General features: G+C 33.8%; 3 protein-coding genes, 1 long non-coding RNA gene and 1 pseudogene across 7 annotated transcripts; 3 read left to right on the top strand and 2 right to left on the bottom strand.

Moving 5' to 3' along the window:
- Nucleotides 1-1,060: 1,060 nt before the first annotated feature.
- LOC106386634 lies at nucleotides 1,061-4,400 on the bottom strand. Its single transcript, XM_048753011.1, has 9 exons — nucleotides 3,795-4,400; nucleotides 3,404-3,677; nucleotides 2,756-2,870; nucleotides 2,560-2,684; nucleotides 2,329-2,410; nucleotides 2,112-2,223; nucleotides 1,872-2,035; nucleotides 1,655-1,775; nucleotides 1,061-1,589 (listed from the first exon to the last, which is right to left on the bottom strand). The coding sequence occupies exons 1-9, from the start codon at nucleotides 3,981-3,983 to the stop codon at nucleotides 1,248-1,250; spliced, it is 1,524 nt and encodes a 507-aa protein (XP_048608968.1). The 5' UTR covers nucleotides 3,984-4,400; the 3' UTR covers nucleotides 1,061-1,247.
- An 896-nt stretch (nucleotides 4,401-5,296) lies between these two features.
- Nucleotides 5,297-8,436, top strand: LOC106400022 (annotated as a pseudogene).
- Nucleotides 8,437-11,084: 2,648 nt separating this feature from the next.
- On the top strand, nucleotides 11,085-13,441 carry LOC106397509 (endochitinase CH25-like). The gene is made up of 2 exons (XM_013838100.3): nucleotides 11,085-11,573; nucleotides 12,801-13,441. Exons 1-2 carry the CDS (start codon nucleotides 11,111-11,113, stop codon nucleotides 13,358-13,360), a joined length of 1,023 nt encoding a protein of 340 aa, XP_013693554.1. The 5' UTR covers nucleotides 11,085-11,110; the 3' UTR covers nucleotides 13,361-13,441.
- Nucleotides 13,442-14,598: 1,157 nt separating this feature from the next.
- Nucleotides 14,599-16,418, bottom strand: LOC106397827 (GDT1-like protein 3). Of its 3 annotated transcripts, XR_007321411.1 has the most exons (7): nucleotides 16,126-16,418; nucleotides 15,986-16,049; nucleotides 15,765-15,893; nucleotides 15,593-15,666; nucleotides 15,423-15,493; nucleotides 15,276-15,343; nucleotides 14,599-14,884 (listed from the first exon to the last, which is right to left on the bottom strand). XR_007321411.1 is itself a non-coding variant. In XM_013838450.3 (6 exons), exons 1-5 carry the CDS (start codon nucleotides 16,161-16,163, stop codon nucleotides 15,488-15,490), a joined length of 336 nt encoding a protein of 111 aa, XP_013693904.1. In that variant the 5' UTR covers nucleotides 16,164-16,418; the 3' UTR covers nucleotides 15,029-15,343; nucleotides 15,423-15,487. The 3 variants fall into 3 exon arrangements, 1 of the variants encoding a protein (XP_013693904.1); XR_007321410.1 differs by lacking the exon at nucleotides 14,599-14,884 and having other exon boundaries at nucleotides 15,029-15,343; XM_013838450.3 differs by lacking the exon at nucleotides 14,599-14,884 and having other exon boundaries at nucleotides 15,029-15,343; nucleotides 15,593-15,691.
- A 1,235-nt stretch (nucleotides 16,419-17,653) lies between these two features.
- Nucleotides 17,654-19,618, top strand: LOC125584487. 2 transcript variants are annotated; one of them, XR_007321413.1, is made up of 4 exons: nucleotides 17,654-17,795; nucleotides 18,127-18,295; nucleotides 18,415-18,793; nucleotides 18,887-19,618. It is a non-coding gene; the product is annotated as an uncharacterized LOC125584487 (long non-coding RNA). The 2 variants fall into 2 exon arrangements; XR_007321412.1 differs by having other exon boundaries at nucleotides 18,127-18,793.
- Nucleotides 19,619-21,986: the final 2,368 nt, after the last annotated feature.

Raw genomic sequence — 21,986 nt, 5'->3', positions numbered from 1 at the left:
ATTTACTTGATTGATGGGATTATTTGAAACATTATCAAACCATATGCAGAACTTTTCCTTATTATATTTAAGGAACCGAAATATAGGTGGGACCAGTTTATATTCTTATGGAACCGATTGGTCTTTGGGTGTTTTGCCTTCGGGGTTGAATTAAACCATATACTGGGACCAGTTTGTATATTTAAGAACCGATTGGTTCTGAGAGAATGGTGCGCTTGGCTTCTAGAGGTGGGGATGTTTTACTAAATATAATATTTTAAATATATATATATTGGACTGCTAAAAATGTAATAATGCGTAGAAGCTAAATATATTTAACAGCTAAAGATATATTTGTTAAAAGAAAACTTTCTTAAAATCTTTGACCAAAAAAAACTTAAACTCCTCAAAAGAACAATATTTTACATTTTAGTCTTAGGACATCAAACAGAAACTGGATTATGGATTTGTGTTACCTTCAATTTGGCCAGGGGGGTGGGAGGTGTGCTCTCCATGCCGTTGATATGGCGATCCCTAGATTCAATCACATTGCAAATTAGTATTCTATAATATGTATTGTAATGTTTTAGGCTTACTATAATGTTTTTACACTTACCTTGCTTTTAGAGAATTGGCTTGTTGTGAGCTTAGTTGACAGTTCCAATGGTGATTTGTAAACGGAGTTGAAACATGTGAGAGAGAAAGTAATATGTTAAAAAGTGTGGAAGAGGAAGTTAAGTTTTACATGTGAGAGAGAAAGTAATATGATAAAAAAGTGTGGAAGAGGAAGTTAAGTTTTTTTCTTGACCAGATACTCTATTATAATTTTCTTAATGTCAGTGCAAGATTCTAGCCGTCAATCAAGTTACGAAATTGATTGACCAAAATACTTACATTAAAAAGTGACAAATACTTACTTTTCAACATATGCTCTATATGCATATTACGTGATCCTTTTGTATAAAGTGAACTATACAGACTTTATCATCCTATGTGCATCTCACGCGAAAGATGATACTCAAATCTATAACTCAATACAAACTATGAAGACCTATGAACAATTAACTGAGCAGAGAAGTTCTAAAAACGCAGAGTAGGATATTAAAAACATAATTGTTTGGAAACCAGAAATCAATTCTTAAACTGTCTGCAAGCAAAAAACTCTGAAATGTAGAAACTGAAAGAAAACCAGAAAACAATTCTGAAATTGAAAAGCAAAGACTTGAAATTTAGTGGACCTTGCAACATCTGAGAAGATGAACAAAGCTCTAATTCTCACATCTTGGGCGTTTAGCCTTCTCTGGATCAGCAGTGTCATACCCCCTCTTACTCTCTTCATTTGCACAATCTCCACGGCTTTTGGAGGATTCGGACACTTCGTCTCTGGTCAGCATCGTTACCTTGGACGCTGCAGCATTGTTGTTTCCAACCGATTCTTCTGTGTGTGGAGGGATGTCTTGAGAGAGGACCTTGGTGACTGTTATAGCTCGGGTGTTGCCTGAGAAGTTGTGATCAGTCACTTTCACACAAAACCTATGCGTTTGTCCGATGATGCTGATTAGAGCTTCTGGGACAGGCACCTCATCCTCAGCTCCTTTGTCCCCATTGGCCTTACATCCAATAATAACAGTGTGAGTTGTAATCATATGAGAGCAAAAAAATTTGGCTTATTTACCTCAAAGTAGCTGCTCAGCAACTCTGATGCGTGCTTCCCAGTTAAAGAACGACCAGCATCACCAAGCAAGACAAAAACAGCTTGCTCACTGTTGTCATAAACAGATATCTTTGCACGGTACCTGTGAAGAAAGAATTAGAAGCAAAAGTTACAAATGTAATAAGCAGAAGCAAATACCAGTGAAAGTGTATTTAAATATTCAGAGGAGACTACATACTCTGCAACACCAGTTGTGTTAACCTTCTCACACTTTGTGTTTGTACACACCATCGACGTTGGGCCTTTCGTAGCCTTAGAATGGCACCCACTGCATGCAATGTAGTACCAAGCAGAGCCATGAACAACATCATCAATTGTAGCCGTGCATTCAAAAAAGGCATCCTGCGACAGTGTATAAGCATTTCATATAAACATTGGTGCTTTCATAATAAGTAAGAAATATTTGCTTGAATGTTACCTTTGCAGAGTCCTGTTTGATGTAGGAGAATATGTCCGCTATAGACAGCGTCTCACGCTTAGTTACCACCTCTGCAATAACCTGATTAGCAGTGTCTGGGTTACAGCCGAGCCTGATACAAAATATAAACCATTTATCAGTCATCAACCGCAATAGATATAAGCGTGGGCTTCACAACAATTTTGGAAGAATAGATGCTGAATACATGAGTACATACCAGGTGGAGTACTCTATGGTTGGTTGGACATCATTGTCCATGAACACCCGTGTGGAGGACATAGAGGAGAGGGCAAGGGTACCTGTTCAACAATGGAAGTAAAATCACAAAAAAAAAAAAAAATATTAGTGGAAATTTGTATAAAACATGACAGACACAAATGACAAACTTCTTTGTAATACATGTCACAATAATTAATGAAAATGCGAGACTAAAAGAAGAAACGTTAACCTCCGAGACGTTTGGGGTTAACAGTCGTGACCAAAATCACTGTTGGAGTGTTTTCAAAGGTTTTGAATTTCTGGCAGAACTCTGTTGCAGCCTGGTCCCAAAGGTAGAGCTTCATCACAGGGCCGCTGAAAAAACACGTACAGACTTAGAAACTGCCGAGAGATAGTCAATTGAAAATAAACAAAAAAACACTTACTCATGCGATTGCACATGAACCAAAACGTGCCGAGTGGCAGCTATCTCCAATTCGTCAAGGGTTGGACGCTCAGTAAGAGTCTGTCCATTGACCAGCTTCATGTGGCCAAGGACATCTAACACATTGTTCATAAAGAGTATAAGTTAGATGGATAAATAAAATTATAGGGATCTAACTTTATAAACCAAATGACCAAAACTAATTAACATGTTGTTCTTTTAGTACGTAGTGTGATTCACAAAATGATCAAAGCAGACCAAAAACTCTTTAACTTAAACTATCAACATGTGTATATATTATATATTAAACCACAACTATAAAAACTTTTACCAGTTACGTCACACAAAACTATTCATAAAGAGTATAAGTTAGATGGATAAATAAAATTATAGGGATCTAACTTTATAAACCAAATGAACGAAACTAATTAACATGTTGTTCTTTTAGTACGTAGTGTGATTCACAGAATGATCAAAGCAGACCAAAAACTCTTTAACTTAAACTATCAACATGTTTATATATTATATATTAAACCAAAACTATAAAAACTTTTACCAGTTACGTCACATAAAACTAAGCTAGAACGAACCCACATCTAAACATAAAGCAATTTAACAAAGAGATTACTTGTAAGATTAAAGAGCTTACCATAGAGGTCACCTCTGAGATCACAATTTGCTTCGAAATCTTCATGTGAATGAAACCTGAAACGGTCTTCAGCGAAATGGATGGGAATGTCGTGAAGCGGGATCAGTTCAGAGTTCCATGTGAAAGAGACGGTCGCGACATGGTCAGAAACCCGATACACCGGCTTGTTTTTCGATCCGTAGAAGTTGATGAGTTTGTAAACTGATCCACGTTTCATGTCCGGCAAGAACTTCTTAATTCTTCCCGGTGGGATGAATCCTTGAACAACAGTTCCCTGTTGTCAATAGAAATAAGAACAAATAAGAATTTCAATATGGATCACGAAATAAAATGAAATAAGAATCGGTGTGAAAAAATAAATCGCTAAAGAATGAATAATGAATCTCCAGACCTGTTCGTCGATGAGGAGCATCTCCAGACCAATGACTGTCTTCTTCACCGGGTTCCGAGCCTCCCAGAAGTGGATGAGTCGGAATCGCAACTGAGATTCATGGGGGCCTAAAGAGACATCATTGAAGAACACGACTTTCTCATCAGAATCGGAGGAGACGGGGGCCTTCCCATTTCGTTTCATCGCCATGTCTTGAGGTTTGAGTGGTTCTAGGGTTTTGGTTTGAGGGAGGAGAGAATCTAAGTATATAAAGAAGGAGAGGATGAGGGAGATGGAACGGAACCATTAAGAACGTAGTGATTGATCAAAGCGAAAGTAAATTGCTCGATCAATTATCAGTTTCTTTTTTCTTTGCTCTTTGATCTGATTCTCTCTCAGAAGACGAAGCGTAAGCGGCGTGGAGAATCATATCTCTCGACTTCGGTTCCTGCGAGATGGGTTCCTGCGAGATGGGTCCAAACCGGACCGAAAATAGAACAGAGAAAGCCCATAGAAGCCCACCTTATTAAATGGTCGATTCTGGACGCGCGCTTCTGACGTGGATGAATAACTCTTTCTGATTGGGCGAATTTTTTTGATGACGTGGCGTTCCCTGGACACAGGATATGTCCCTTTTAGTAGTGTTATGATGATTTGAGGTGTAAAGTTATTAAAAAAAACAATTCAAAGGTTTACTAACTAGATGATATCGATGTCTCATTCTGCGCTCATGGTGAACTTTATAAAATAAAATTTAAATCATCGTTGCAGTATATATATTGTGTGTATTATATTAAGTTTAGTATAGTAGGAATTATGGTTTAATTTAAAGCATGTAAATCTTTTTTAGCCAATCATGTTCTATTTGATTATCCTTTAAGCATAACACTTTGTTTGATGTCTCATCTTTCGTCTCTTCCTCTTTAATCTCTTCAAAAGCTTCAGTGCTTCATCTTCCATTGTATCAAGCGAACCCATCATACTGGGGGTATGTGATTCATGAGCCTTAATTAGGGTTGTGCAGTCAGTGGCTCATGAGCTTCAGAGAGGGTGGTCAAGCAGCTAGTGATTCGTGAGCTAGAGAGAGAGAGAGTGATCCAGCTAAGCTAATGACTCATGAGCTAGAGAGAGGGTGGTCAAACTTTTGTGTAACAAACTCTATAGACCAGAGGTAAATGTGCCAAATAAAGTTGGTGGTTGCAAATTTTAGAACAATAGTACTAATATTAATATATACACATATATATGGTTTTCAGATATTTTGGATTGAGTTTTCAGTAAAGTTAAGAATCCCACAATTAAATCCTAATATTAATATGTACATACACATATATGTATTTTTAGAACTCCAATACATTGGGAGTGCCCTAATAAGTATAGTAAGCATAAAAACAAACATAGTACTACTTATCTTCCATTGTATCAAGCGAACCCACCATATTGTAGATATGTAAAGTAGTTTGTAGTAACCAATGATTCATGCAGCTTCAGAGAGAGTGGTCCAGCTATTGTGTAACAAACTCTATAGACCATGAGATAAATGTGTCAGATGATGTTGATGGTGGCAAATTTAAGTAAGTCTAGTAAACATAAAAACAAACCGAGTATTGTTTTCTTTTCGTAGCAATACTCAACCGACATAAGTATATCTAACTATATGGACTATTAGAAAATACGATGTGATTCAACATTGATTGGTTGTATATTGCATATTGCTATATATATATACCACTACTTGCCTCTTAGAACAACCATCAAACTCAAGAGAAAAATGAAAACTTATCTACTTCTCTTTCTCATCTTCTCACTTCTCTTACAATTTTCCTCCGGTGAGGACGTGCAATGCGGTAGTGATGCCAAACCTAAGGGAGCACTCTGCCCCAACGGTTTATGCTGCAGCAAGTTCGGATTTTGCGCACCACCGAAGCTTACTGTGAGGGTGGTTGCCAAAGCCAATGCACTCCCACTCCCATACCTCCTGCTCCCACACCCACTCCTCCTAGTCCCACCCCTCCTGGTCCCAGCGGGGATCTTTCGGACATCTTTTCAAGAGATCAGTTCTATACAATGCTTTTGCACATGAACGATAATGCTTGTCCTGCTCGTGGTTTCTTCACTTACGACGCCTTTATCACCGCCGCTAAGTCTTTCCCTAGTTTCGGGAACACCGGAGACCTTGCCACGAGGAAGAAGGAGATCGCAGCGTTCTTCGGCCAGACTTCCCACGAAACCACCGGTAATAATTAATTACTACTTTGGTAAAAAAAAAAAAACTTTGGTTCTATTTTCAAACACAAGTTTTGAATTTAAACACATTTCTTATTTTTGTATATAAAAAGAAAATTGGGAAAACTGTTTTTTTAGAGCAAAAAAATAGTAACTATGTTCCTTTAGACTAATCTATATTTTGTGTCATATTTTCCTATAATACCCTTTAATATTTATGAAAATAATTTTAATAAATAGTTTTACAAACAAAAAAAAATTGGAAAAATAGTAACATTTGTTAAAATACCTATATGAACTTAATGGTATATTTTCCAGTTATAAAAAAGTTAAAATTATAAATTTCAGATTATGTTCTAAAAAAAGTAGAAATGACATTCTACGAAGTAGAAAACGAAATCTACTTTTTTTCATTGAATCTACAATGTTTAGAATACGTGATCTACGTAAATAGGAGTATTCTACAAATATGTAGAATACACATTCCGCGCTTAACCTACCATTCTAAAATTTTTAGAAATCAAAATCTACACATTAATCTAATTCTAAAACATGTAGAAACCGACTTCTACAGATTTACTATAAATCTAAAACATGTAGAAATCAAATTCTAAACATTACTATAATTCTAAAAAACTGTAGAAACTGATTTTTACATATTAGTTGTATTCTACGGATAAGAAATCAGTTCCTAAAAATATGGAAACAAAATATTTGAGAATATTCACTTTTATATTTTTTTAAAAAAATTGATTTTTAAAAAAAAAAAACGAAAAAGGAACAAAAAAAAGCGACAAATCGATTTGAGAATATTCACTTTCATCCCAGAGAAAAATATCCTATTTTTAGAAATTCAAATTCAAAGGGGTGCTACTGGTTGTTGTCGATAGAACATTCTTGAAGAGGCGTGTCCTATTTTTAGAAATTCAAATTCCTATTTTTAGAAATTCAAATATTTGAGAATATTCACTTTCATCCCAGAGAAATCGAGTTTAAAGAGTTGAAATCATGCTTGGTCGGTTCAAATCAAGTGGGAATCAATCTGGATATAATCATACAAAACAAAAAAAAAATCGATTTGAGATTCTTTCCTCGGCACGGGATCGATTGATCTATTCTTACAGATCGGTCGATCTGTGTAAATCGACCTTCGCCGATCGAGTGAAATGGACCAGATCGATCAGTATATATTTCGCGTTTTTTTTTGTTCTGAATAATGATCGGGATCGATCGATCCACTATAACTTGTAAAGTGGGATCGATCGATCCCCCTTGTCGAACTCAATATATATCTTTTTAAAAAAATTACAATTTTAAGGGCATTACTGCCATTTTGGAAAAAATTAGTCTAATAAGACATAAAATAGTATAAATTAGTCTGAAGGGACATAGTTACCATTTTGTAAAAGCGCAAAAACAAACACCAAACGCAAACAGAATATTTTGACCTTTGTGATTCTTTATTGATCTGACCACCTTTTAGAAATAGAAAATACTCTAGTTTTAGATCTATATAAAGTTATATATATATATATATATATATTAAAAAAAATTAAAATTGAGAATAAATACATTGACTAACTATTTGCAATCACTTTTAAGTTTTAACTAATAGTAATTCAATAAATATAATTATTTTTTAAAAAGTTACGAGTTGCCGAGTTACAATTATTACAAATATATATAAAAATATCTTTTAAATATAAACATATCTTATAAAATATTTATCTTTTAGAAACCGGTGGTATATATATATATATACATATTAATGAAAATAACGGTAACATGTTGAAGGTGGGTGGCCGACTGCACCGGACGGAGCAAATACATGGGGCTACTGTTTCAAGGAAGAAATTGACAAAAACGAACAACACTGTGATAGCAACAACCTCGAGTGGCCATGCTCAACTGGCCAATCTTACTACGGAAGAGGACCGATCATGCTATCTTGGAACTACAATTACGGACCGTGCGGTAGAGACCTGGGACTCGACTTGTTAGACAACCCAGCTCTTGCATCCAGCGACCCAGTGATCGCTTTCAAAACCGCGATTTGGTTCTGGATGACTCCTCAGGCTCCTAAACCGTCGTGCCACGACGTGATCACCGGCCAGTGGCAGCCGTCGGCCGCCGACATTGCAGCGGGGAGATTACCAGGTTATGGATTGATTACGAATATCATTAACGGTGGATTGGAGTGTAGTGGTCGCAATGTCCCACAGGTAAAAGATCGGATCTCGTTTTATACAAGGTATTGTGGTGATAAGATATTTGGAGTTGATCCTGGAAGTAACCTTGACTGTGACAAACAAAGGCCGTTTAATGAAGGTAGTAACGTTTTCTTGGACGCTGCTATTTAATTAAGGAGTGTTAATGCAGCTTTGTTGTATCCAAGCAATGAGACGATATCAAACTAAATAAAACTCCTTTTTAATAAGTATCGTGTTTTATAAGTAATCTTCTCTTTTTTTCCTCCATGCATCTTTCTTCTCGAGTGGTAAGCTTACGTAGTGTGTATACTTGGTTACAATAACCGGTTGAGACCAAATTAAACCAATCTAAACCTCCAGTAGCCACCCTATATTATAAATTACAGGACGAAGTCAATTGACATGGAAGCATAAAATTTAACAAGGTTCTAATAATTTAACATTTAGACCAAAAACAAAAAATCGGTCAATTGACATGGAAGAACGTTGGTATAAAATTCGGTCAATTGACACTCCAAAACAAAAATTAACATTTAGACCAAAATTTGGTATAAAATTTAATATTTAGACAAAAAAAAAGTCAATTGACATGGAAGTATATTTGAATAGTATCTAAGCAAGGTTCTAAAATCGGTCTAGGCGGCAGCTCCCATCTAGGCGGAAATCTCCTCTAACCGAAACGATTTTAAAAAATCCAATTTATAAGACTCAAATCGGTTTAAACCATTTTAAATCGGTTTAAGCCGTTCTAAATAGGTTTAAGTCGATTTAAATGAGTTCACTCTGTTAAATTAAATAATAATATTAGTAAGAATTCACAAATTTATCTAATTTCTTTTATTTTGTATATCTAATTTTTGATAATTCACAAAATAATTTTATATTCAAACCTAAAAACTAAAATATTTTATATAAATGTATTATAAAATAAATCAATAATTCATTAACGCATAGTCCGTCTAGGCCCTAAATAATTTGTCTAGGCGCTAGTCCTCTACAGAGCCTAGTTATACCCTCCGACGATTTTTTGAAAATTGGTATCAAGGAAACTATACTACCACAAGAACCATGAAGGTGTTCTTTGTTTCAACCACATGGAGCAACACCATGAGTAGTCCTTCTACTCTGTTTATGTAACTTTGTAAGATATTTGAACTTCTGATGAATAGCACATAAGGATAGATAAATTAAGAATTTTTAAAGGGCGTACAATCTTCGATTCATACAATATGGAAACAGGAAGGAGATTCTTATCACAGAAGAAGCATTTTCTAGACAACCCGCTAAATGCTGCTACTCTATTTATGTCCTACTTGGTGCTGCTTTGCCTTAACCTTCTTCGTCGTAATCTTCCTCGTCCTCGTCTATCCTCTTACCCAAACTTGCAAACTGTGCTGGATCTATTGTGCCTAACTCCATAGACCAGCACGTATATTCCTCCGAGGCCGCGGCTGTGTCAGTGGCCGCGACTGGTGCCGGTTTGGTCTCGTTTAGGTCGAGAGATTCAGCGTTGAGATCAATGTCAATGCCTTCTTTTGGAGTTTGAAGTTGTTTCTTGGTGTCTTACGACTTATCTTTGCATAAAACAAAGCCATGCATACATAGTAATTTAAGATTTAACATTTCATCAACTTTTTGTGGTTTTTATTTGTTTGTTACACGCCCTGATATTAACTGTTACCTTGTTGATGTCAAGAAAAAAATGTTACCTTGTTAACAATTTGAGGTGTAAAGTTATAAAAAACAATTTAACGCGTACTAACTAAATGATGTCTTATGCTGCGTTCATGGTAAACTTTACATTATAGAATAAATTTTAAAACATCGTTGCAGTATATATATTGAAGAGTAAAAATATATGTTATTGTGTTTCGTCAAAAAAAAACACACGTTATTGTGTGTATTCAGGTCCGTCTCAATGTTAATCCGAGAAATATTAGGGCATTTTTCTTTAAAGAAAAGAAAAAAAATTGGAGCACTTTTATGTAAAGAAAAAATAAATTTGAGAAATTTCGGGTCCTAATCTAAGCTTAAAATTTAGAAAAATTGAAATGTGCCATGTGCAAATGTACTCCCGGCAGAGAGCCAAGGCCCTGAATGTATTATATTAGGTTCAATATAGTAGGAGTTATGGTTTAATTTTAAGCATGTAATCTATTTTAACCAATCAGGTTTTATTTGATTATCCTTTAAGCCGAACACTTTGCTTGCTCTCTCATCTTTCGTCTCTTCATAAGCTTCAATGCTTCATCTTCCGTTGTATCAAGGGAACCCATCATATTGGGGGATGTGATTCTTTCTCTTTTTTGTCGGCTGGGGGATGTGATTCATGAGCCTTAATTAGGGTTGTACAGTCAGTGACTCATGAGGTCCAGAGAGTGTGGTCCAGCTAGTGACTCATGAGCTAGAGAGAGGGTGGTCCAGCTATTGTGTAGGCAGAATCTATAGACCATGAGGTAAATGTGAAAAATTAAGTTGATGGTGACAAATTTTAGAATAATTAGATAAAGTATAGTAAACATAGAAACAAACATAGTACTGCTTATCTTCCATTATATCAAGCGAACCCACCTTATTAAGGATATGTGAAGTGGTTTGTGGTAACCAGTGATATCATGTGCTTCAGAGAGGGTGGTCCATCTAGTGACTCATGAGCTAGAGAGAGGGTGGTTCATGACAAACTCTATAGACCATGAGATAAATGTGCCAAATGAACTTGGTGGTGGCAAATTTAAGTACGTTTACTAAACATAAAAACAAATCTAGCTAACACTCTTTTTCTTCTACACATGATGATGTATTAGAAAATAATATGGCATTTAACACTAAGTGATTGTATACTGCATATTGCTATATATACCCCCACTTGCCTCTAAGAACAACCATAAAACTCAGAGAAAAATGAAGACTTATCTGCTTCTCTTTCTCATCTTCTCACTTCTCTTTTCATTTTCCTCCGGCCAGCAATGCGGTCGTCAAGCCCAAGGAGCACTCTGCCCCAACGGTCTATGCTGCAGCCAGTACGGATGGTGCGGCACCACCGAAGCTTACTGTGGGCGTGGTTGCCAAAGCCAGTGCACTCCCACTCCCACTCCTCCTACTCCCAATCCTCCTAGTCCCACCCCTCCTAGGCCCACTCCACCTGGTCCCAGCGGGGATCTTTCGGGCATCATTTCAAGAGATCAGTTCTATAAAATGCTTAAGCACATGAACGATAATGCTTGTCCTGCTAGAGGGTTCTTCACTTACGATGCCTTCATCACCGCCGCTAAGTTTTTCCCTAGTTTTGGGAACACCGGAGACCTTGCCACAAGGAAGAAGGAGATCGCAGCCTTCTTCGGCCAGACTTCCCACGAAACCACTGGTAACGATCACTATACTTCGGTTTCGATGTTATTTTTTTTTCAACACAAGTTTTAAAATTAGTTGAAAAACAACTAAAAATATTATTAATTTGTTTATTAAATACAAACACACATTTTTTGATATAAAATAATTTGTTTTGATAAACCGAAAAAAAAAAAAAAACACAAACACCAAACACCAAACGCAAACAAAATGTTTTTGTTCAAAATAATATAGCCATTTTATTAGAAAATTTCAAATTTATATAAAAATTATATACTGACGTACGTAACGGGCACAACCAAACAAAACATTTAGAAACTTTCGTCGCATCCTATCCCAATTTCAAAAGAAAACTCACTTTTAATTATTTTAATCTGTTTAATAAATGATATACGAGGAAAATGTATGAAGGAATTTCACGATAAAAATAACATACAAAAGGAACATTTCTAAAATATCACTAATTAAAAATAAAAATGACTAAGAATGTATTTTAATGTTTACTAGGTGTTTTCATGCACCATATGCGATAAATGTTTTTTTTAAATTAAATTATATTTAAAAATATTTTTTATTAATATTTTTAGATTTTATTATTTTTACCAATATTTTAATATACATCTTATTTAATTAAACATAAAATTAAGATAAAAATAATTTTATTTACTTAAAATTATATTTAAGAATATATATGTATATATATTTAAAATTATAATCTTAGGTAGATTTTTCTTTCTATTTATTTTGGTTAAATATATGTTAAATCAATTTGTATAAAATTAACGAAAAATTGATAAAAAAATTGTATAATTATCAAAAATCAAAACTAAACAATATTTATAAAATTTGTAGATATATAAGAAACTAATTATTTTACGATAAAATTATATTTTTAGAAAAAAATTGTAATTTTTTTTGAAAGCTTTATTAATAAAAATTGTATAATTATAAAGAGAAAATAAAATAATATTTCGAAATTTGTAATTTTTTATTTGAATATATTCTAATGATATGTATGATTTGTTTCCATATTCTAAAAAGTTTACCAAAAATATAAATCAACACTAAGTCATGTCATCAATTTTAGTAGCCTTGTCATATTTTTTTTTTATGAAAGTGATTGTAAAGAATACATATGGCAAAATCACTTCTCAAATAATGTATAGGAGATCACAGGGTATTTTCGATAAAAGCTTAACATATTGAAAAGTTGTGACTATAATATATAAGTAACATGTTGAAGGTGGGTGGGCGGATGCACCAGACGGAGCAAATACATGGGGCTACTGTTTCAAGGACGAAATTGGCAAAAGTAACCCCTACTGTGATAGCAACAACCTCGAGTGGCCATGCGCACCAGGCCAATTTTACTACGGAAGAGGACCAATGATGCTGTCTTGGAACTACAATTATGGACAGTGCGGGAGAGACCTAGGACTCGACTTACTACGCAGGCCAGCTATTGCGTCCAGCGACCCAGTGATAGCTTTCGAAACTGCAATTTGGTTCTGGATGACTCCTCAGGCTCCTAAACCGTCTTGCCACGATGTGATCACCGACCAGTGGCAGCCGTCGGCTGCCGATATTTCAGCGGGGAGATTACCAGGTTATGGAGTGATTACCAATATCATTAACGGTGGATTAGAGTGTGCTGGTCGCAATGTCGCACAGGTCCAAGATCGGATATCGTTTTATACAAGGTATTGTGGCATGTTTGGTGTTGATCCGGGAAGTAATGTTGACTGTGACAAACAAAGGCCGTTTAGTGAAGGTAGTAACGTTTTCTTGGATGCTGCTATTTAATTAAGGAGTGTTAATAATGCAGCTTTGTTGTATCCAAGCAATAAGAGAATATCAAACTAAATAAAACTCCTTTTATTTACATATGGCTCCGACATTTGTTTTACTGCCCATGACTGATCAAATCGATTAGTAGAAAATCGTGAACATATGTCACTAAAACTTCAATAATTAAAAATTTAATTTTCTATAACATACAACTCATAGCTGCGAATAGTAGTAAAATCAACACTATACTAGCACAAGTGTCTCTCCAAAGATCCATTCAATCTTCATCAACCACGTCAAAACAAGGAACTAAGTACGTATTATCCCTCGCAACAAGTCAATTTTAAAAATCAACTCATTTGATCTCCAACCTCATCAAAAATCAAAGGTAAAAGGCTTATTTTGTTTCTTAGTCTAATAATAGAAATATTTGCTTAATAGTACGAAATATGGTATTTGTTTCAACCTAATTAAGAAATATGGTATTTAAATGTTCCTTCTCTAAAATGTTTCAAATTTGTTGGTCCCATATTGTTTTGTTAACCTAACTGGCCGTATGATCATAAACCAATGTTTTTTTGTCACTGAAACCAGTGCTGTTTAAAAGTTAAGTTGATTTTTACAGACTAAGAGCATCATTAACCCGGGGTTCTTAGAATGAAGTTCTTAGCGGATGTTAAGAAACTGTTTCTTAACTTTTAACTAAAAAAACTAAGAACTAGTTCTTAAATAAGGACTTTAAGAACCGGTTCTTATCTTTTTTAGTTAAAAGTTAAGAAACAGTTACTTAACTTCCGCTAAGAACTCCACTCTAAGAACCCCGGGTTAATCATGGTCTAAGAAGCCTTTTTAAGAAATACTAATGGATAAATACAAGACGTAGAGGACCTGTCACATTGCTTTTGGCACTTGAAGATCAGAATCATCTGAGTTTAGAGGAGATTTAAAAGGTTACTTCAAAAGTCTGTATACAAGAAATGGTTTCAAGGGTCTTAGAGCATCTTTATCGAGAGATCTTATGAGGAGGTTTTAGTTTAATTAGGGATTAAAGAAAAAGAAAAAAGCCAATTACCAGAAGCAACGTATCTTAATTAGGTGACATAAGAGCATCTTTATCCTTAGATCTCATTGGGGTCTCTTAATCAATTGTTTAATAATAAATTTGTCTTAAAAACTTTAGTTAAGAGACACTTGAATTTTTGTCCTCTATTGCAAGTTTTTTAAGTAAGAGTTATTACAAAAAAAATTGAAAGAACTTGAGAAGGAAGATTTGAGAAGAAACATTTGATCTTGTGAATACACTTTCATTATCCATATCATTTATACAAGTTTCTGATAATACAACCTTTTGTAATGGACGTTGATGCTGCACTAGGTTAGAACTTGACGACCTTTTAATCATCCAATCCCCACGACAGAGCTTGGTTATGTGATCACTTGGCAACTTTGGTGGAGGCAATGTCTTTCTTGGCTGAAGCCTGTATCTGTAATGGTTTAGTCTCGCTCAACATATCTCCGCCATATACATCACTGGTCTTTCTGTAAAATTAGAACATACTTATATCATACTTCTTGGAAGAAACAATTGATCATATACCAGAAAACACTTTCATCAACGTCCGTGACATGAGAATACAAGACATGTGAGAAAAAGAATACAAGACACAATAAAACTAAGGAATCTATGGAAGAAGACGATTGACATTTCAACACAAGTTTCTAATCTTTCCAAAGAACAAAGAACAAAAAAAACAAGGAAATGAAAAACTTGTGGAAGCAGAGAACCTAAAAACATGATTAATGCTTAATTGATGGTTTCTCTTGCTCTCAGACTATGATCAATACTCGAACCCTGCTACAAAGGCTGATGTCTCTAACTCAACATACAAAGGCTATACATATCACCTAACTTAAAAGTTCTGCAATTCACCAAAGAAAATTCTTCATCCCAAGGCCATTGCAAGTAAAGATGAGCTCCTTGTACCGATCAAAAAGCTCCTGCAACAACAACAAAAGATGAAGATTTTATTAAAACTCAAAGCTCTCTCAAATAAAAGAAATAACAAATATAATGTACCATATTGTGCTCAAAGATATGACGCATCCTTTTCTTGTCGTACTCCTGCCTTGTAAACGGGTCGCTCAATACTGTTCCAACAAAAAGATCAAACCTTTACTTCATAAGAAACATGAGAAACTGGATTTGGATAAAAAAAAAAGAACAATGAGAGTAATCTAAGCACTTACAGTCATAACAAACAAAGCTGAAAGTGCACCAGACAAAACAGTAGCTTTGGGGTGTCGCATAGCCATCAGTGCCGCTATTATAAAAGTATCATCGCCAATCTTATACAAAGATTACACTATAAATTTTGTTTACTAACTAAGAATGACTTTAAACCAAATAACGCAGACGAACCTCTGTCACAAGAATCATGGAGAAACTCGAAAACAGAGCATCAAATACACCAGGGCCAGTGGATTCGAGGTTCAAACCAAGAGCACCAAGACTGTCACCAGCATCAAGTCCAATTCGTTCAGTCCCAATCTTCAATAAAATAAAATAAAGAACATAAAATCCAGATTCCAAAGAAGATAGAATCCAATTCGAAAAAACAGAGATCGATGTTTTTAAATTACCATTCCACGACAGCCAAGCTCCTTAATTACCAGATCCTTCCGATTCCTTGTCAACCCCAGATTCCTAGGACCAATAATCCTTAATACCTAAAATCGACTGGACTCATAAAAATACTAATCTATGGAGGAAAATCGAATACCTGCGTAGAGATGGCGGAAAGGAAGATGAAGCACTCATGTTTGGACAGCTGTCTCATAAGAGACGTCCCTTGCGTGGCTTCATTAAATAAATAAATGGATCTCTCAGGGTCAAGGAACTTTTCTTGGGACATTGTTCGATGGTTTGTGATGGCCAATAGAATAGAATGTTTTCTATTGGGGAATCTGAACGGATCAAACTTGATGCAGAACATGATGAATTCAAGAGGAACATGCACCATATTCCTGTAATGGTACGAGGAGTACAAAACAAGGGATAATGTCTATTGAAGTGAAGTCTCAAGCGCCGTGGAAGCCTTGAAAGAACTGTACGAGGAGTACAAAACAAGGGACATTCAGGTAATCATCATCCTTCATTTTTAGTAACTTGCTTCTTCTAATTTTGGAAAAGCCTATGTGATGATTGTGTTGGTTTTCAATGGAGCAGCTTGCGATTTCAAATCCGAACAAAGAGGTTCTCTTGACGCTGGCAAGATCAGGGATTGCAAAGAATGGTACTTTGTGAGAGTATACGATGCTGTCCCAGTCTGTCTTCATTACGTCGAGAGCAAGAACCAGACACCCACGAATGTTGAAGAGAGCAGCAGTTCAAGCTTATGGAGAAGGTGTAGTGCAAAAAACTCGGTACATACTGAAGTTGAATCTGATACTAACCTTGTTTTAAAGGAGCCATCGTTGTTCAACGAGAAATGAGACATTCATTCCGATTAACACTTGCACCTTAGATCAAATATTTATTTAAGAACTAAGTTATTATTCTGTTACAAATTATGAGAATTGTTACATTGATGATTATACTGTTCTATTTACATCGTTTTAAATTATTTTATATGAATTTACATCTACAGTTTTACTTTAAGTATGGTGCACATTTTTGTATTATTTTTTGAAAAAATTGGCTTAGTTGTTAATAAATTGTTTTTAAGATTCGAAATGCATCAGTCAAAAATATAATTTTCGAAAAGCAGATTTTTAATGTAAAAATATTATAAATTGTTAATAAAACTATTGGATTAAAGAGGAACACTACACATAATCTAACATATCCTAAAAGGTGAATATAAAGCCTCGTGAGACTATCCACGTCAGAAAAAATAATTAACCAATTAGAACATTTCTTTTTACCACGTCACAGACATAAATGAAAATGTTGGACCTGATTTTTTTTATCTGTTCCAAAATTATCGTGTGGCCTGTTAGGCCCAAACTTGAGATGCTAATTTGTTGATATGTTTCGTCTCTTCTACTTCTCCATTTCCGTTGCCGATTCTTTCACCTCTGTTTTTTTTTTTGTAAAACTTCCTTTTCTTTTATGGTAAAACCTCCGTTATTTTGATGAAACCAACCTCAAATTAATTTTTATCAGTAAAAGCAGATGGATTGCTAGCTGTGCGGCTAGCTGTGCGATTGACATCAAAATTCACAAAGGTAAGTCTTTCCATCAATATGCATCTCGATTGTTTGCGTGAAAATGTTGATTTTCTTTCAGCCGCGGCAGCTCAAAATCATCTCTTCAGTTACGGCAAACACGTGACTCGCCGTTCGTTCTAGATCCACCATTGAAGTGTGTCTCTTCAGATTCGGGAATCTTGGAATGTGAAGAAATCCGGTGAATTTATGTATGCTTCTCCTTGATGGAAAATTAATTCCGGTAAGCAAACACATGACCACCTTCCAATTTCATGAAGATTTTATACTTTACAATTCATAGAAAAGTAGTCTACTTTTGTTTCTTTCACTTTTCATTTCATCTGTTTGAAACCTAGAATACATGCCTAGACAGGCCTTGTCTGAACTCTTTCATTCTTCTCTCTTCCATGGATCTGTTTCTTAAAATGATAGCACTTCATTACTGAGCTTGGAAGCTGTCTGTTCTTCTGTAGACGCCAAGCCGTCAATAAAGCATAAATCTTTGCTAAGATTGTCGAATCAATTGATGAATGGTTATAAAGGTATAGTTTTTCTTTTTGCTGTTATTGCAGTTACTTTGTCGAAGACAAAAAGAAAGGAAGGGAGGGAGCACAAGGAGAGTGTTGTTAATTGAAACAGAGAGGCTGTCAAGAAATATAGTTCTGAATATGCTTTCTCTTTTGAAAACATGAGAAATATCAAATTCAAGGAGTTCAGACAACAATATAGACACAATGGAAGGTCGGTTTCTTTGTTGTTGATTTTTTTAACTATGAATAAATGGGTGTTGCTTGAATGTAATTGAGATTAACATATGTACATTAAGTCTTTGATTTGTAGTTTGGTTCTTATTGGTTCAGGCTCAAACAAAGTGATGCAGGTTGTCTTGGTCATCCTGCTTCTGATGAAATCCGTCATGCCATCTTTAGAGCCTCAAGGTTGTGTACTATGTTTCTTAAAGTTGCATTATACTTGGTCTAAACTGTTGTCTGATGTGTTTTTGCATATGTTTTGGAATGTTTTTTAAGCTGCTTTATGGTGATGCTGGACTTCTTATTGCAGATATGCCAAATGAAGAGGTTGAAAAGGACTTATGCTGTATCCATCTCTCTCTTGGCTTTCCCGTATCTTCAAAATTCTTCTTTTGGTTATTATCGCAGCTTATTTAACGCGATGACTTATTTAACGCTGAAAGTTCAGAATTTTCAAGGACTAGAAGCACTGCAGTAGAAACGGCTTGTGAGTAAAACTATTGCAAGCTTAACTGTGTTTATCTTCATTACTGATTAACTCTGTTTTGGTACAAATGATTGATCAGGTTGAGTATTGCAGGTTGGCTTTTCCCGATACTACTTCTGGAACACACTTCTATTTTGACAATGAATGTCTCACCGGCCAGAGTTTTCTAGCAGCGTAAGAGATTCCATACTAACTGTTGTTTATGAAATCTTATACACGCTGGTCTCCAAAGACGGTTTAATTTTTTTTAGTAGTTTATCTGGATCTGATGATGGTTACAGCTTCACATCTTCCAAGAATGGAGATGTGCAAAAAATTGAAACAGTTACTCTTGCTGAACTGAACAATTACGTACTGAACTCTCCACCGCAGGTTCGTCCACTTAGTTCGTTTTATAGCTATATGTTTTGATTCTCTGAAATCATCAAGACAGTCCGGTGGACCCAACAACACAAGCTCCTCAAACTTCTGCTCCCGTGAAAGTTCTGATGCCCAAGAAGACCCATTGCATTTAAGAGATCCAACGCAGGAGTTTATGTGTTATAAACAGAGGTTGCGGTCCCATTAGCTATCTAGAATTTTAAGTATGAGTCCAATAATAAAGTAGTACTTTCCGTTCTCACCGAACCCAGCGTAATCTGGTTATTTTCTTATTACGGTTTAGTTTTGGTTTCAAATTTTTTGTTTCAATGGTATCAATTTTTTTTACAGCCGAAGGTATAAATCTTAAGACTTTAAAATGAAGATAAGTGTACCTCATGTTGTAAGATGAATTATTAAACAGCACAATTAACAGACAGATTAGAACGACCCAATTTAGTTTTACCAGTGTGACTTGATTCATAAATTGAATTTAAACATCCCGTGGAGTTGCACAGAAAACTATCATCCACGCATTGGCATCTTACACCAAGCAAAGCCTGCGCAATTGTACATCGTCAATCGTAAACATTGAAACCATGTCTAGATATTTTTTCAAAACCTCAATACACTTGGGAATGCAGAGCTGAACTGACATAGCAGGTTTCTTGAGATCAATGTATCTATCTCCCAACATAAGTTAAGAGTTTTGTGGAAAAATGTTTTATTACTTTCCACGACTTCCAATCTTTCCACATGACTTCCAATCATTACAAGGTTTATTAAGAACTTTTTTTTTTGAGGCTATAAGCATTTAATAGAGTCTACATATGATTTAAAATAACCAATTAAAAAAACAAGTTAAATTTCTTAAAATAATACCATTTTACAAAAAGGTTTTCTAGCAAAAATATCCTAACATTTGAGTTTAGTTTTGGTTTAAGGGGTGGGGTTGGATTTATAAACTTTTATAAATAATTCTTAAATATTTAGTTTCTTATTGTCTAACAAAAAACTATTTAAAGTCCATTAAATTTCATAAAATATTATTGTGATATTAAGTTAAAATTAAAGTATTATATTTATTAATATTACAATTATTAAAATTAAACTCATAATTGATTTTTTTTATATTTTACAATGATGAACTTAAAAGCCATGTATGTATAAAAGTGAACAATAAATATATAAAATCATATATCCATTATGAGTCTTTGCAGAAAAAAATCAAAACTAAACAAAAACAACAATTAGTTCCCCACAAATTAACATAGTTTAAATATATTTAAAACCACAAAAAAATAAATCTGTGAATTAAATAAAAAACTTAATCAATGTAAAAATTTGAAAATAGTGGTAAAAATAGTTAGAATTAAAATAAGCAACATATGAAAAACTGATTAATAGCTGTATCAATTCCTTAAAAACCAAGTTGAAAATTAATTATTTATACATATTATCTATCAAAAACATACTACACTCCCTAAAATAACCACAGCCAACAAACAAAATAATGAATAGCACACCAATCTATAGATTATTTCAACATCATTCACTCATAAACTCTATAAAATATAACATTATGTAACAAAACACTAAAATTCAAAAAACTAACACAGACAAACATAAAATATAACCATTAAAATCATGAACTATTTTAATGGAAAACACACAGAATCATGCTTACTACATCCAACTATAGTTAAATAATATCACATATCGATTGATAAAAAATATATACGCAACATTTTATTTTAATAAACAAAAAATATCCAAAAATAATTAATAGACCTTTGATAAGAAACGACAGTTAATCAACCAATTATTATTTTGTCCTAACAGATATGTCACACTTTTATACGAAAAGATGATACAAGTATAAGAAAAACAATCAATCATAAGTTAACAATTAAAAATAATAATAAATATAAAAAATGTACTAAATACTTTATGATGACAAAAATAACTAAATATCATATTAATATAATTTAGAATATATTTTACATATTTCTAATTCATTTTACTTTACAAATTCTTAAAATCTGATTTAATAGATTCAATGATACACAATCAAAAATATTAAAATGGTTGTAGATGTTCAAAAATTGATTTCACATTAGCAACTTAATCTATAATATTGTTTTAAATGCATTATTTGAGAATTGTGTTCTTCATATTCATTCATTTACCGATATAATTATGTCTTTTTCAATTAAGATAATCTAAACTGCTAACAAAATAACAAAAAATGCAAATTAGTTATACAAAATTTAAAATATAATATAGTATAAAATGCAATAGTTCAAATACACATAAAATGATAAATTTTCAATAAATAGCTCTTAGAGAATATTATTATAATTTTATTTTTTTTAATATTTTGTTTTGCTGCATGGAAACAAAAGTATTTGACATAATTTAAGGATTCTTTTATGTACATCACTTTTAGATTTCAATTGTTCTTCATTTCTTCACTGCTTTAACACTTAATAACAAATTCATATAGATTTTCTTATCACCAAATAATAAATAATCAATATAAAAATTTTAAAATATATATTGGTTGATTTTAACGTTAAAAAATATTCGAATTATATGCTAATTTTGACCATATTTTCACAAAATTCAAATAAACAAGATAAAAGAATAGTTTAATTTGAACTAATTTTTTTTAATTCAGTTTGGTTACCAACTTATATGTATTTTAATATTGAAAGAAAAACAGATAAATTTTAATAATTTTAAAATTTAGTCAACAAAATCAATACAAATAATTGCAATTTTTTTAATAATTTAGTCTAAGTATAAAATTTTTAGTCAAATCCAAACTCCA

This window comes from Brassica napus, chromosome C3 (assembly GCF_020379485.1).
Source record: "Brassica napus cultivar Da-Ae chromosome C3, Da-Ae, whole genome shotgun sequence".
NCBI lineage: Eukaryota > Viridiplantae > Streptophyta > Magnoliopsida > Brassicales > Brassicaceae > Brassica > Brassica napus.
Note: the sequence above shows the minus strand (reverse complement) of the source record. Positions and strands in the feature narration are given on the sequence as shown.